This window comes from Canis aureus, chromosome 9 (genome assembly GCF_053574225.1).
Source record: "Canis aureus isolate CA01 chromosome 9, VMU_Caureus_v.1.0, whole genome shotgun sequence".
Classification (NCBI taxonomy): Eukaryota; Metazoa; Chordata; class Mammalia; order Carnivora; family Canidae; genus Canis; species Canis aureus.
The window spans coordinates 68603723-68620261 of NC_135619.1; the positions used below are offsets into that span (position 1 = coordinate 68603723).

A 16539-nucleotide genomic window follows, 5' to 3' on the forward strand; every position below is an offset into this window, starting at 1 on the left:
GTTTGGGGTGAAAGGGGAGGAATTATGAAAATTAGTGAAATTCAGCGAATTTTATGCTATAGACATCATTTATTGAACTCTTGCAATTTACCAGATCCTTTCAAGTGCTTAACACATATGCTTGCATTTCACTCTTTACAAGCCTGAAATAAATTTCATCTCACAGAGTTAGGAAATTAGGCAAACAAAATAAATATTAAGCAATGTGGCCACAATCACATCTGAGTGGCTGAAATTGAGGATTTGAACCTAGATTTGTCTGATTTAAGAGCCTAGAGTCTTAACAGCCAGCTGCTGAGAACCTAGTCTATGTCAGGCATTATGCTAAATTATGTTTAAACAATTTCAAAAGTCTCATTCACTTCGAAGTACTAAAACTAGTATAGGTCTAATCTATAGTTTCAGAGACACTGAACTTACTTAATTTTCTTACAGGCTGTTGAAGAGGCATTTGTACCAGTTATCAAACTGTGTTTTGATGGGATAGAGGTAAGGTATAATTCAAATAGACAGTTCTTGGTATGTGTAATGTTGATTGATGTAGGTTAAAAAATGATTTTAATTGGTGAGTTGATGTGATAGAAAGAATTAAGTTTTTTTCAATAGAAGTGACTCCCTATTCTTTGTAGAATATCAGTTCTAGTCTTTTAGTTTTACTTTTTCAGAGAGAGGGAGGGGGAAGGGAGAGAGAGAATACTAAGCAGGCTCCACACTGGGCTTGGTCTCATGACCCCGAGATCATGACCTGGGCCAAAATCAAGAGTTGGATGTTTAACCACCTGAGCCACCCAGGTGCCACACTTTTAGTGTTGGATTTTTTTTTAAGATATTTTATTTATTTTAGAGAGAGACATGCTGGGGGCAGGGGCAGAGGGAGAGAATCTCAGACTCCTCACTGAGTTTGGAACCCAATGTGAGGCTCGAGCCCATGAGCATGAGATCATGACGTGAGGTCAAGAGTGAGGATCATCTGACTGAGCCACCCAGAAGCCCTTTAGTCTTTTTTCAAAGAGCCTCATGGAAAAAACAAAAAAAAAAAATAAAAACAAAAAAAACCCAAAGAGCCTCATGAAATTAAGAGCCAACATATAGACCATGAAACATTAACTAAGAAATGCTGCTACAAAATGGTTTATTTGGTAGGTTTTCCATTTACAAATTGATATACTTTTAGTCTTCTTAAGGCAATAACAACATATTTTTACAAAGGGAACTTTGCCTTGACTTCATTTAAATTAAGTATTTAAGAAGTTGAGAGGAAACTGACCTGTTAGTGTGCTGAGGTATTTTCTGATAGGGGAGGATTTAGGAGTTCGGATTCTTGAGGTGAATTTATTTCTGCAGTTCTCTACATTTATAGTGAAGGCAGTTGGAACAAAGCTGATAGGACAGTGAAGCAACTTCAGTTATTAACATAACTTCTGTCATATATAATGGTGCTGGAAAGTCACTGATAGTGAAGATTATAAAATTTTGGAAACTGGGAGAATAATATGTCACTGTTAGGCAAAAAAGACCACTTCTATAATTGTTGCATAAAGATGCCCAGATCTGTCTTAAAAAGTTGAATATGAATGATTAACCTTAATTAAGTAGACACAAAATGCTAAACTTAGTAAAGGTTTGTCAAGTTCAGGTAGATTTTGCTGTCAATGTTTAAATAAATATAAAATTAAATATTTATATATTTAATAATCTGTAAGGTATCAATGTCCTGCTTTCCCTACAAGAACATTACCAAAGAAGAGGGGGTTGTTTTTTTGTGGAAGATCACAAAAAAAAAAAAGTGTGAACTTTTCAGGATGCAGATGAAAAGTCAGATGTTTACTTGAAATAAAATAACACTATCTTAGGGAATGTCTTTACCTTCGAACATTTTAAGCATTTTATATTAACTTGGAATGGCAATCTCTGTCGACTTGCTTTTTGAGTTGCCAGTTTTTGAAGGCACATAATCTTTATTTCTGTTTAAATTGGGGGAGCTACTGGACTTAGGAATCTGTTTCATTGGAACATTAATGCTATACCACAAGTTAATTACTTATAAAAGTGTACAGCTGTTTTTCTTATAAAAGTGTACACCTATTATGTAGGTGCAGGTTTAAATGAGTTTTCACAATAAGCTCTTTTAAAATACTGCCTTCCAAAGTGATCTTCTAAGTAGAAGGCTTACTTCTGGTAGCATCCAAAGTTTTGGAACCATGAAATCCTACCCTTGGGAATAATGACCAAATCCATGCTAAGTTTCTTCACACTGTCACCTTTCCTTGGGGAAGAAAAAAAAAAAAAAAGGAGGGGTGCCTGTGTGGTTCAGCTGGTTAAGCATCAGACTCTTGGTCAGGAGTTTGGGTCCTGCATTGGGCTCTGTAATGGGCGTGGAGCCCACTTAAAAAAAGTGAGGGGAGGTATTTTGGTCAGTTGCATTCTATAAGCCTTCAGAATTTGTAGTGTTTATTTTTTGTTTTGTTTCTATTTAGTCAAAGCTAAGTTGGGGAAACCTACTGTAATGTTATAGATATGTAAGTTCTTAAATATAAGGAGCCCCCTTTTTACTGGGAGGTATATTTGGGCTAAATATAAGAATGTTGGCCTTATAGTTGGGGCACCTTTAATATATAATCAATTCCAGTTTATATAGATGGAGGACTAAACAGTTAATTTTAAATAGTCTTGCAGTAGATGCATTAATAAATTTAGTATAGCCAGTAGATACATTAATAAACTTAGTAAATCAAAATTAGTAAGCATAATTAAAGTGATAAGTAAGTATTCAAGTTCTCTTGAATAGTTCCATGTTTTGACATCTGACTAAAATACCTATGATATAAATTAATGGACTTTGGAGTTCTGGAGGCATTGTCATGTTTGTAGTTGATGAGAAGATCCTGGCTTAAAAGAGTATTAAGTATTTTCTTTGTTAAAGAAATGCCTTAAAATAGTTTGATGGATATGGAATATTAACTTCTCTTTTTGTTTTAGATTGATATTTTGTTTGCAAGATTAGCACTGCAGACGATTCCAGAAGACTTGGACTTACGAGACGATAGTCTGCTTAAGAATTTAGATATAAGATGCATAAGAAGTCTTAACGGTATGTTAAAAATAAAACCCACTTCCACTTGCATAGTAGCAGTTTTTGTCAAATATGAAATAGATTATGGAACCTTTTATAGCCATGCTGTTTACTAATAGTGAGTTAAATAAAATATGCTTTACTTAATAGACTGCAGAGGAGTATGTGGTAATTTATCTTACTAGTATCTTGCACTGTTATTTCTTTTGTTTCTGGGACATTTAAAGACATTTGTGCTTTATTAGGTGCTTTATTAGGTTTCACTGCATTACCCTGTGGTCATGATATTCTTTGTAACCTTTTCAACTGTTGTGTTTAAAGGGGTTACTTTTGAACACCTTCATATTTACTTTGCTGTTGCCATGCTCTCAAAGAGCAATTCTTGCAAACTTAAGTGGATTAAACCATTGTCAATGTGTCTGGACTGGAAGAAGTCTTAATTACATGATGAGATGAGATCAGGCAGATTACAGATTCTTTGGTTTATAGTAATGCGTGTGATAGGAGATAAGAGTTTTATTTGCCTTTTTTATTGAATTAATATTACTGTTTCTATGAAATAAGTTTTTGAGTTTGACATCAATCTTAGAAAATTGAAGAAAAACATTATTAAACTTTGATGATTTAATGTTCTGTTTTTTCCACTCCCTGTTAATCAGGTTGCAGGGTAACCGATGAAATTTTACATCTAGTACCAAACATTGACAACTTCAGGTTAACTCTGAGAGCTATCAAACTGTGGGCCAAACGTGAGTTCAGAATTTGTTGGCTAGCTTATTAAAAATGTTTCAACTTTTGTTCAGCACTAACTCTTCTTTTTGCTTTTCCCTTATCAACAGGCCACAACATCTATTCCAATATATTAGGTTTCCTCGGTGGTGTTTCCTGGGCTATGCTAGTAGCAAGAACTTGCCAGCTTTATCCAAATGCAATAGCATCAACTCTTGTACATAAATTTTTCTTGGTATTTTCTAAATGGTATGTGTTTAGATTATATTAAAATAAAATTGATTGTAGACACTGAAGTTTAGTCTTATTTCTATGACATTTCTGCAGCTGGTTTCAGATTCAAATTTTAGTTCATGATGTAGCCATTTAGGTAGCCTTGGGGAGATCATGTGTATAAAATGGCAAACCTGAATTCCTTTCCTTTCCCTTCCCTTTTCCCAGGATAGTAAGGCAGGTGCTTTTTTGTGCTTCCTTATCCTCTAAATAAACCCTGAATTTTAGCTGTCATTTCTGCTAAAATCCAGTGAATTGATACCAGTTTCAGGAAGGTGGATAAAACTTACATATACCACTTCTTTTACTCTTTGGATTTTTCTAAATCTATAGGTCATTAGTTTCTTGGAATTGTTTTTTTTTTTTTTTTTTTTGCTTTCAGCTGCCCATTTATCTTTGGTAAAATATTAAAAATGTACTTGTATGTATAAAAAACTTTTAAGAAGAACTACAGATGTGTAAAAAAAAATAGAGTGTCCTCCTTTTGAGATTAGTCATTAACCAGAAGAGCTTTTTTTTTTTAAGCTTCCTCATTTCAGCATACTCATATTTGTCAATCATTTCCTTTAAGAAAAGTAAGATGAATTATTTCCAATTCATATTAGTTGCCTTGGTTAAAAGGTTAGGTTTTTTTTAATTTTTAATTAAATTGATCTTCGAGATTTGTCTTCCCACTCTATACCTGCCAACCTTGTACCTTCTCCCTCTGCAAAAATAGTTCTTTTTAGTTTTTTAATACAAATTTAAGTTGTTGGAAATTTTATAATTTAGAACTGTGCCACATTTTTCAGTACACATGCTGTTATTTGCAGGATAGCACTTAATCATACATGATCAGTTTTGGTGAGATTGACTAAAGAATGTCAGAATTTCTGTAATGCTACACATACATAGAAAATAATATTTCTAAGAACTTAAGCTCTATACTAAGGATGGCAAATATTTTCCAGCTTTTGATCTCTTCCATAAAGGACTGAGGTAGCTACATCCTAGATCGCGTCTTGAAAACAATGTATTCACATCACAAAGTTTCATCACACATACCCATGTTAGGACCTTTAAGTCATGAGATAAAATTTTCCTAAATCAAATTCTGTAATTACTCCTATTCTTCTGCTTAAATGAGTTAACTTTTTCACCCTCAATTGTCTTTGGAAATAGCTAGTATAAGGATTGGACTTTTGTTTTTTAAGAGAAATTTATCTTGTTGGAAGGTTGAGGTGAACACATCAGATGTCTTGGGATAGTACTTTTTTTTTTACTTAAATAGTGCTTTATCAGTTCTTCAGAGGCAGAGAAGATGTTTGACTTACCAGCCTGAGAAAGCTACCAAATGGTTTAAGTTAATTTCATAGTTAGAGTCTTGAGTAGTCTTAACCTCAAAAGATAGGAATAAAAGATTTATATATATCAAGAGGGCAAAATGAATGAAGAAGGATCACATTCACAAATGCTGTATGTTTAACAAAATACGTTTAGTTGGTAATATCCAATAGTCTTATCAAGTGCTACAATCTTTTTAAACAGGGAATGGCCAAATCCAGTGCTATTGAAACAGCCTGAAGAATGCAATCTTAATTTGCCTGTATGGGACCCAAGGGTTAGTGTATTATTTTTTCCCCTACAAATTCGCACTGTGCAATAACAAGTAAAAATCATCTGCATAATCTTCAGGGAGACTTCCATCCTTTTATGTATGAGTAGACATGTCCGTATTACACTTTCTTTTAGATAACCTCGACTATAATTGTCCTCTGATGTGAGAAGCATAATTATGTACCCTGTAAACTCCATTTAATTGTACATAGTTTATAATATCAAGTTCACTAACATTTTAATTCTATATAGAACTACCTTGTAAGTCAAAGTTGTGTGGGCATTTGTGCTTAAAAAAAAAAAAATAAAAGGATACTCAAAATCCCTGTATTTTTTTATTTGATCTAAATATTCTGTTAAAATTGGGTTGTAGTAGGAAAACTGTTTAATGTTTACATGTGGCAGATAACTTCTAAGCAATATCACTCTGATTACTATGATGTAATTGTAAAAATTGGTTTGGATATTTCAGATTACAAAAACCTGGTTGGGATAAAAGAAGAGCTTCTGTTCTGCTTTTTGGGAAGTTATGACCTTTACTGCTTACTCAGTTTAAGTGTTAACAACATGCACTTTATTAATTGATAAAAGAAATATAGGTTCCAATAAGGCTTTTAGGTCTATAAAGGTCTATTTTTCTACATTAATTTGCTATCTTATGACAACATCGAAAATAATGTCAGTTTTTAAGTCTGTTAATTACATCAAGCTATTTTCAAGTTTTCCAAACCTCAGGCATTTAATTTTGGAGGAATGTGAATTTACAGTTCCCTTCATGGAAATATGTCACTAACCATTAGTATACAGAGTAAGATTAAGTTATTCAGTCATTCCATTTTTTCCTAAAATGATAGCAGCATGGATAATATAGCCTCAGCATGTGTCAAGAAGCTTATACTTCCAATAGGTTAATGGTATATTAAAAACCATGTTTCCATCTTGTTTAAAATTTGTTTTGCACAGAACACTATTTAGTATGACATTTCTGAAAAGTGTAATTGTGTGTGCATCCCCATTTCTGTTGAAAAAAGAAAAACTAAACATCAACAGATGCCCAACTAGAACCTTTTTTGCTTGACAGGCACACTATTTTCTAGTAAGCTTGCCAAAATAGTCATGCCCAAATGCTCAAAGCAAATCTTTAGTTTAGACCAAATCTCTGATTCTATGAAGAATTCCTATAAAAACTGTCTCCTTACATGGTTTTTCTTTCTCAACTCCCAGCTATGAATGAACTAAAATTTAATCATTGGTTCAGTTTAACAAGGGGTAAAAAGTCCAAGTATCTGTTGCATATGTACTTGAAGAAACTGATTGGCTGTTGTTGTATGTAGGTAAACCCCAGTGATAGGTACCATCTTATGCCTATAATTACACCAGCATACCCACAACAGAACTCCACGTACAATGTGTCCGTTTCAACACGGATGGTCATGGTTGAGGAGTTTAAACAAGGTAAGTGTTTATCCTTCTGCTCTCCTTTATACACGCAGGATCTACATACCTGTAGACCCATAGTTGGCTGTGCAGTTTAAAATGAAGAAAGCATTCACTCAAGTGGGTGTTGGGATTGATTACAGTATATATTTGAGAACTGACTTGAAAAACTCATTTTATAGTTCCTTTGAGGCAAATTATTTTTGATTATATACTGGAAAATTAACCAATTTAAAGCTATCCCCTTAGCTGGCTCTTGCTGGGCTGCTTTAGTGCCATACGGTTGCCATGTTAAATTTTAAAATGCTATCAGTTTGTCTCCACTGGGTGACATGAGAGGTGCTTTTAGCAAGCTATATGCTTGGAAAGAGCTTTGAGCAGGATTGGGGCCAAAGTGCCTATTATTTTGGAGGAACCGTTAAACTTTTGAATTCCAGTAGTACTCTTCTAATTTCATTGCCAAAAATGGTCTTTGAGGGAAGTAGCTGAAAGAGGATTGTTTGATTGATAATAGTCAAGAAAACAGAATTAGCTGTACCACTACCAACTTCAAATTCAGAAGTGTAAAATTGTTTTCTGTAGTCTGAAGAGGCTCTCCGTAGGAGAATGTTGCTTAGAAATATTAGGAAGCTTGTTTTAGAAAGGCAAGAATCAGAGCTTATGGGAAATTTTTTTTCTTGGTTAACTACAGTGCTTCAGTTTTTGGAGAGAGTCATCCAGTGAGCATGGCATTTAGAGTAATGGTAATTTACCAGAAACCTGACTCTCAAAAAATCCTCCAGCTTTTTGAAAAGTGTGTATGTATGTGAAAATCTCTGTGCTCCAAAGTCATGAAATTGCTATGTTAAAATTATGATTCTAGGATTATAGTGACTGCATGTGGTATGTTTAAGATCTTTAAAATTCTAGATTGTTAGACTGAAGCATGCCAACATTTTAATATGTTTTTAATTTAGGTCTTGCTATCACAGATGAAATTTTGCTGAGTAAGGCAGAGTGGTCCAAACTTTTTGAAGCTCCAAACTTCTTTCAAAAGTACAAGTATGTATTTTAAGGCATGTCAGACATGTTGCTCTCTTAAATTAATGGTTTAATGGTAGCATATGTGACATCTCTTCTTGCTAGACTAACGGAGTTTTTAATTTTTCTTTAAACATCTTCCGTAGAATTTTCCTTCCTGTCACAGAGGGTGTACTGTTCTTAGTAGACCCTGTATTTTTTCTTTGTGAAGTGTAGCCTCTATAGTTTGCTTCCCCGGTATAACCAAACTATGTTTGTAGCAGTGTCAGTTCTGTGGGCGTCCTAAGTCATCACAAGAACTCTCAATCCGTATGCCTTGGCAAAGGAGTGAGCAGTTAAAGTCTGTATGTAGTATTGTTCTCTCTTAGGAAACTAAGTATTTTCAGCCAGTTCTGGAAACTTACCATTGAGATTCTATATATAACCATAGGCAGAGCTAATAAAATGTCAACATTTTATTCAACAGTCAGTGAAGTGTTTACAGTAGTTCTAGCACACTATTGGCCTACTGTTTTCCCTTAATGTTAATAAAGCCCCTTCAGATATTTCTACAAATAATTTTCTTGGAATCTAAGTGGGTGTAATATTTTTTACTAATGGTTTTAATATAATGATTTAATACCTTAGTACAGGTTAAAGCCTGATTGTGTTGATCTTGATGAAAATTGTAAGTTATAATAAATCTTACTTTTAAAAAAAAATGGACTTGCACTTTTATTTGCCCTGAGCTGAAAACCTGCCAAAGTCCCACTTAAATTTTTTTTTCTTTAATGCTTGGAACTTTCCTGACCATTTGATCTTGTGTTGGATTGTGTTTTGTAATAATCTAAGCAAGATTGCTTTATGCTATTTCCCCAATTAAAAACAAGACTGATGACCTTCATGATGTCTCTGTGTTTTGTTTCTGTATCTTTTGCATGAAAAAGCAATATGGAGCCAGCTTAATTGTTGTGTTCTGGGAGCACTGCGTTGTCAGTAAAAATTTAAATAGCATAACATTGAATGCTCTTGTTTATTACTTATTCCCCGTAAGTTGTGCTTTTCCATTTGGCAGATAATTTTTTTTATTGTTTTTTATTTTAACCAGTGTTGAGGAAGTACCTTTGGATATTTAAACTAATAAACATATATTAAGATATTTTTTTAAAAAACTACAACATCAGAATACATAATTGCTTGTATGGAGCATAAGGAAGAAACTGGTTTTGTAGAAAAATAGCATCTTTTAATCCCTGAGAATCAAAGACTAAGCTAGTTTTTCTTTTTCCTGTCTCACTTCCTCATAGGACTAAGAGCTGGGTAGAATGAAGTCTTGAAAGTACTTAAGTGGCTTCCTTCACTTGAAGAAAGATTAATCGTTGAAATAGAAACCTTGATAGTGTCATCTATTCAAATAAATTTGCATTACTAGAACTTTGAAGGGTTTTTTTTCAAAGCTTGCTTAATCTTCTTTTAGAAGTTTTAAGCTATCTTTATGCCAAACAGTACCTAAAAGGTCTTCAGTGGACTGAGTAAAAGATGATAGATTATTCTCTTTACTGAATTCTCTTGAAACAAATCATTTTAGATGATCAAAAACAACTTCAGGCATGAATAAGGATGAGGAAGTAGCAGCAAATAGCAGAGATTGTATAGGAAAAATTTTAAGTTTTATCTGTGAGTCTTGAGAAAAACAGATTTGAAAATGTGATAGTAATGGGCTAGATTTATCTATACCAAATCTTATTTATATTTTTAACTTCTCCAAAAAATTTCCTCTTTATAATATCTAGTGCTTATTATTAATAGAATGTAGAGGTAGTCACAGATTTGAATTTTTCTTTTAGCATTTCATATGATATCCCCCAAATTGGCTGTACAACTGAATTGAAATTCTTAGTTTTCTCTTGAGTGAAAGTTGGTTAAGCCTTATTTGAAGTACATCCTGAAAGTAGTGTCATTTGTTATGTATTGGATTTTAAGTTGTAATATGCCCGCGTGTCATTCTTGGAAAGGAGAAATTTCATTTGTCTTAAAAAGCAGAAAAGTATCTTGAGAAGATCTCAGTGTTCTTGAGAAAAAGGCATTAACGGTGCTTTGTACAGTTTTTAATAACTAAAGATATTTTTCATGTTTTTCCTTTAAGGTAATTCGAGTTGACACGTAGCAATAAAATAAGTCATCATTGACCTAGGAAATGTGAATACTTGTTTCAGGTATTCCATTTTACTAGGAAAAAAGGAAGGAAAGGTAATAGTGGCAAGAGGCCCGCATGTTCTCTTATAATTTCAAGGAGTAGGTGTGAAAGAATAATTTAGCCTTAAAATGTCTTAAAAACTTAAAATACTGAACTTGGTCCCAGGTTTTGCAAAGATGGAATTATAAGGAGTTTTCTCTAAGATAATTACATTTTTCCATTCACATATCTAAGCTATATTCTATCTACCCGGGAAAAATATTAATGTGATGAAATGGCCAGGAAACCTACTTACATACTTTTTTGGGGGATAAGCAGTTATTAGGTAATAAAAGCAACTAAATTGTTCTTAGGAATTTTTAAATAGGTTTTAATTCATTTGGGATACATTTTTATAGCAAAAGCTTTTTATTAGAAACTGAAAATCTTTAAGTTTGGTGAAAAGTTAATGACTATTACATTAACATTTCAAAGTGTCTCCTTAAGGCATTTGAGCATCTTAAGCAAATGGTGATGATAGTTGGAAATTGGGGATCACATTCTTTGGGACAGCTATACAAATACATGGAGTCTAAATTTAGAAGTACTTGGTGCCTCTCTTCTATGATAGGAATCTTAGGAATTGAATTCAAGTTCTGGTTCTTAAAACTTAACAAACTCAGGTGGGATTTGGTTTCAGTTTCTTAGCTGGATGAGTCTTTGTTTTATAAATGGATTCCTAATGACAGGTTATTTCTGTTAAACTTACTTATTGCATTTTATATCTCCTACTTCAAATTTGCTTAAATGTGGCTGAGTAAAGGACATAACTACAGAGTAGATTACCACACCCCCCTAGTTCCCCTCATTTCAGTAAGAACCAAAGTTGAACTCTTTGAACTTCAAAACTTTAAACTGAATTGCCAACAAAATTATATTCAAATGGATTGTATGTTTTGCCTTTGTGAAGAGAGAATGTTGTGCATCATTTGTTGAAGACTGAGTGGTAATTAAGAACATCCATTTTAATAGTGTGATAAAAGAGTAGTTTAGAGACAGATTGTTTTGTTCCTTTACTAGGGGAACACAGACAACTTTGCTTTTTTTGTTTTTGTGTACATGCCTGCTTTTTACAGTTTGTTTCCTGTTGTAACTTGTTGCACTTCTGTCAGAGAACTCTTCCTCCATCTTCCTTTCCTTCCCTCCCCCATCGGCTGCCCATTTCCAATCTCCCAGGGACTGGAAATCAGAATACTGAGCTTGTTAGGATTTGGATGCATTTAAGAGCATTTGAGGGCTCTGAGAGTGGGTTTATGTGTGTGTAAAATGCATGAGCTTTTAGTGCTTTTTTGTAACTTTTATTTATTTGAGCCATCTGTGTTTGTTCTGTATATTTGGTTCGATCCAAATAATGCTGAACAAATTTAAACTGGTGGTAAAGGAAGTATTGGTCTGTATGGATTTGAGCTGCATATTCACATATCTGTCTACATGTTTTCATGTTTATACGTATTATCTGTTACCTTAAGTTGATAAGTACTTGAAGTTAAGCTCATTTGAGCTTCATTTATCCCGCTACCAGTAAGTGGCATTGTCCTGTGTTCAGATGGTACATACAAGTCTCATACCTAGGTTATATAGCTATGAAGACTCATAACCATTTTTCAAATGCTTTATGAGCATAAGTAAGTAATCAAATGGAATATTTTAAGGAAGAATGGTTAAAAAATGCCTTAATTTGCCAAATTTCCATTGTCCCTTCCCGAATTGTCTTCTCTCTCTCTCTCTCTCTCTCTCTCTCTCTCTCTATTTCTCTCTCTCTTGCCTAGGTCAGACATTTGGTTTTAGTCCAAAACCTCATTTATAAGATATGAAAGATAAGAGTTTCAGGCTTTTTAAAAAAGAGTAAACCAATTTAAAAATTCTCATCATACTCTGGTTTTTCAGACTAGTGTCCGTGTTTAGGTGATCTCAGTTTGCCGTTTGTGAGGTAGTTTCTGGTGAGAAGTTTGGCTTGCAGCACCTCTAAAATGGGTTCTGTAGAAGAGTATATTGGACTGAACTTCTTAAATATAAAATAACATGAATTATACTTTTAGTTTGTTTTAAAAAGACTTAAAATAGTTATAATGGCATTTTGTGAAATAAAACTTGCCTTTTCTCTAATTTAATGGAATTGGATTCCACATGAAAATCAGATTTCTTCTTTGCTCTCACATTAGTGATATCTGCTTTTTTTTATAGAAATTTATACTGTTACTTGAGAAAAATCATTAGGCCTACCTTCAATATTCAGTTTTAATTTTTGATGCCTATTAATTTGAGTTAAAAAGCATGATGTGTTTGAACTATTTTTTAGCTTACTGTTGTAATATGTATAATTAGTGATCCTGTTTCTGTGCTAAAGCCTTGGTGCATTATTTCTATTAAAACAACTTTGTTTTAATAGACTATATTTTAGTGAACAGCTTATAGATCTAAAGCACTCCACTGGAGTTTTTGGACCAAACTATCAATTAATGTTTATTCATTGTTCTTGGATTAAGTTATTTTGGAATAATTTTTATAAAATCACTCTTTTTCAGAAGAATTAAACTCACCAGTAGTTAGAAACTTGTGGAATTTAGCTTTTATGATTTTATGTACATCTTGAGCTTGCAGTCCCCCTTGCTAAAATGTTGCTGATCTGTAACTGTCACAAAGCTATTACATTATGGTGTTAATATCCAGCACAAAGCAGTTAAATAAAATAAATAGCATGTTGTCTTTATCTCCAAAGGCATTATATTGTACTTCTAGCAAGTGCACCAACAGAAAAACAACGCCTAGAATGGTGAGTATAAGATTAGACTTTACAGAGAAAATAAGCAAAAATCCAATCAGATAGCTGCAGAACGCAGTAGGAGATGGGAGAAAGTTTGTCCTCCCATCCAGTCTGGTTTTATTCATAAATGGAACTTTACCATTTGTAATGGAAGTGTAGGAATTTGGGGATTCATATACAACTTTGTTTTTTGTTTCCCTTACGGATATCCATGTATTGTTAACTGTATATTTAAAGTGCTTTGTTTTAGCCTACTGCTTTTTTTCCTTTAAATCATTGTGGGGATGTCTTTTGTAACCTTCCTAGTTTGAAGTGCTACTTGATTATCCTTCCTCAGTTTTTGCTTCAGCATTTTTGTTTAGAGCCTAAGACTGGTTTTATCTATGGGAATTCAGATGGTTGAACTGCCCTCACACGTGTTTAAGTATGATCTTCATATTACTGCTTTGCATAAACATATTTGATTTTGTGCATTTTATTTTTTGAATTAACCAGAATTTTCATTAATACTAAGTGACATTTGTTCAGGGTGGGCTTGGTGGAGTCAAAAATCCGAATCCTGGTTGGAAGTTTGGAGAAGAATGAATTTATTACACTGGCTCATGTGAATCCCCAGTCATTTCCAGCACCCAAAGAAAATCCTGACAAGTAAGCAATCTTCTAATTTAATCTAGTTTCCTTCTCTCCTTTCTTTTACTCATAGAAGCTTTCTATAGTCAATTTTTTAGTAACTAGAGTCACCATTCTATTGATCACATATGACACAAAACCTATTTAATATTAGTGGGTTAGGTTTTCCTGATGAGAAACATTAAAGAGAAGTATTTCTTGAGAAAAATCAACACTGAAATAGTTTTCTCTGATACTAATCTAAGGATGATTAATTAGAGTTCAAATTCTGCAGATCTGCCCTTTAGCATTTCTTAAAATTTTTTTCTTCTCACCCATACTATACAGTGGTTATTAGAGTAGCTACTATCCAAATATGTCTTGCTTTTCATCTTAATTTTTTTTTTTTTTTATTTATTTATGATAGTCACAGAGAGAGAAAGAGAGGGAGGCAGAGACATAGGCAGAGGGAGAAGCAGGGTCCATGCACCAGGAGCCCGATGTGGGACTCGATCCCGGGTCTCCAGGATCGCGCCCTGGGCCAAAGGCAGGCGCCAAACCGCTGCGCCACCCAGGGATCCCTCATCTTAATTTTTTTTTAAAGAGAGAACATGCTTTCAATTGAACTTGCAAAAATCTGATTTGTGATAGATTCTGGAACATTGGGAAGAGATGTTAATAAAAGGCTTACCTTATTCTTTTAAGGGTCTTTTATAGATCGATTTCTGGTTCAGTTGTTACTGAATTATTTACCTGAGATTCTACTTTGCCTATACTTCATTTGCATTTGGATGGCGAGGGGAATTTTAGTAATGAGCTTGTTTAAAAAAAAATGTGTCATTAAAGAAAGATTGAAAAATACAAGTAAATTGATCATTTGATATTGTGCTGCATTGGTGTATAGCCATTACTCTGAATTGTTGATAGAGGTTGTTTCCTTTTGCAGTCCTGTAAAAGAGTTGTTATTTGAGCTTTTTATAATTTTTTGTTGCTGCAGTCATAATTATTAGAAGACTGATCCATTCAGTTAGATTATTAAATGTTCAAAAGTAGCTGAATCACCCTGGTTTCTGTTATTATGCTTGTAGTCAAATTGCTGCTCATGTCATCTTTTTCCTTTTTCTTTTCTTAAAAAAATATTTATTTATTTTAGAGAGAGAGAGAGAGAGAGCATGCATGCGTGGGCAGGGGTTGGGTGGAAAAGGAACAGAGAGGGAGAGAGAGAAGCCCAAGCAGACTCCATGCTGAGTGTAGACCCAACATGGAGCTCTCTCACAACCCATGAATATCACACCCTGAGCTGAAACTGTAAGTTGGATGCTCAACTGACTGTGCCACCCAGGCGCCCCTCATGGGACCTTTTTGATTGAGTTTTTAAATTTTAAGGAGTATATATTACATTCTAGTTAAAATTTTTTATCTAGAATAATCTTTTTTTTGTTTCAGATCTTTCTAAAATGTGTTACTTCTTTTCCCTTGTTAGTTTGAACATGATTTTTATTGTGCCTTTGGTACTTTGAGATCATTAACAGTGGTTGTCAGTACCTTGTTTATATAGTAATAGGAATATGAAGGACATGTATGGTGGAGGACTTTGAGTTTTGATGGAGTTTAAGTTTAGAACTCTACTTAGTTTGCTTATACACTTGGATTCCAAGTTTTTCCACATACGTCAGGTTGTTAACCACATTGACAACATTTTCATGAAATCTTGATAAACTAGTAACACTTTTCTTACTTTGCAGGGAAGAATTTCGCACGATGTGGGTGATTGGGTTAGTGTTTAAAAAAACAGAAAACTCTGAAAATCTCAGTGTTGATCTCACCTATGATATTCAGTCTTTCACAGATACAGGTATACCTCTTCTTGGATGATCAGATCATGTAACTTGCATATTTGAATTTGTCTTCATGTGTACCATAGTGATATTTGCAATAACTGTTAATTTACTTGGGAGTATTGAATGATGATTATCAAAATAATCTTAATTTGGATTAGTTATTAGTTTTAGTAATGTCTAATACATATGATTTTTTGTTTTATAAATTTAAAGTTAAGTAGGACCATTTTAAATTTGGTCACAATTATTTATGAAATTAGAAACCACCTGAGTATTTGATTGTGTAAAAAAGTGAATTTGTGTCTGACTGCTGACTGCCACAATAATCGTGAACCTTAGATATTTACAAAGCTAGGCTTTTGGTGATGTGAAGAAATTTTATTCTATGTCAAATATAGACTCAAGTGTTGATTGATTTATGGGTAGAGAATAGGATGATTAGAGCTACATTTCAGATTGACCTATACCCTGAGGTATAACTGAGATAGAAGTTTAAAGAACAAATGGGTGTAGTTCACAGAAGCTAAGCCTATATTTATAGATGCACAACTTTTCAAGGCAGTGGTGACTATGCATAAATGCATAGACTACGAATATACATCCTCTTTAGGGACTCTTGTTTTCTTTCGAACATCTCTCCTTTTCTCCCCATTAAAAACATTTTTAGTGTGTGTCATTTTCACTTGTCCCCAATAAGTTTCCCCCTAAGAACATTTGGATTTAACATTAACAAATTTTTTTACATTAACAATTTTTTTTACCTCCTGAGAGGAGAGACAGAAAGTGGTACAAGTTGTTAAAAAGTTAGTGTCCTATACTAAGTGTGAAGAAGAAGTAAAAGGAAAAGAGTATGCCTTTGAGAATGTAAATGCTCACGTCCAGTGACTAGAAGGCCTGACTTCTGTAGTTGGTGGGGGAGGTGGTGATGGTGGTGGTGGTGGTGCACCTGTGTGTGGAATCCCTCACAGTGTGACATCTGGGA

The 16539-nt window shown here is 33.7% G+C and overlaps 1 protein-coding gene across 6 annotated transcripts in view; it reads left to right on the forward strand.

Annotated features, from left to right (window-relative positions):
* The window catches only part of PAPOLA (poly(A) polymerase alpha), a 57955-nt gene that overhangs the window by 21096 nt on the left and 20320 nt on the right, over positions 1 to 16539 (forward strand). For all 6 annotated transcript variants that reach the window (XM_077910512.1, XM_077910514.1, XM_077910509.1 and 3 more), the window contains exons 6-15: positions 436 to 489; positions 2980 to 3091; positions 3733 to 3822; positions 3913 to 4051; positions 5603 to 5675; positions 7006 to 7126; positions 8065 to 8149; positions 13063 to 13116; positions 13636 to 13755; positions 15462 to 15571. In XM_077910512.1, coding sequence (XP_077766638.1) covers positions 436 to 489; positions 2980 to 3091; positions 3733 to 3822; positions 3913 to 4051; positions 5603 to 5675; positions 7006 to 7126; positions 8065 to 8149; positions 13063 to 13116; positions 13636 to 13755; positions 15462 to 15571 — 958 coding nt within the window. The remainder of the gene's footprint in view (positions 1 to 435; positions 490 to 2979; positions 3092 to 3732; positions 3823 to 3912; positions 4052 to 5602; positions 5676 to 7005; positions 7127 to 8064; positions 8150 to 13062; positions 13117 to 13635; positions 13756 to 15461; positions 15572 to 16539) is intronic.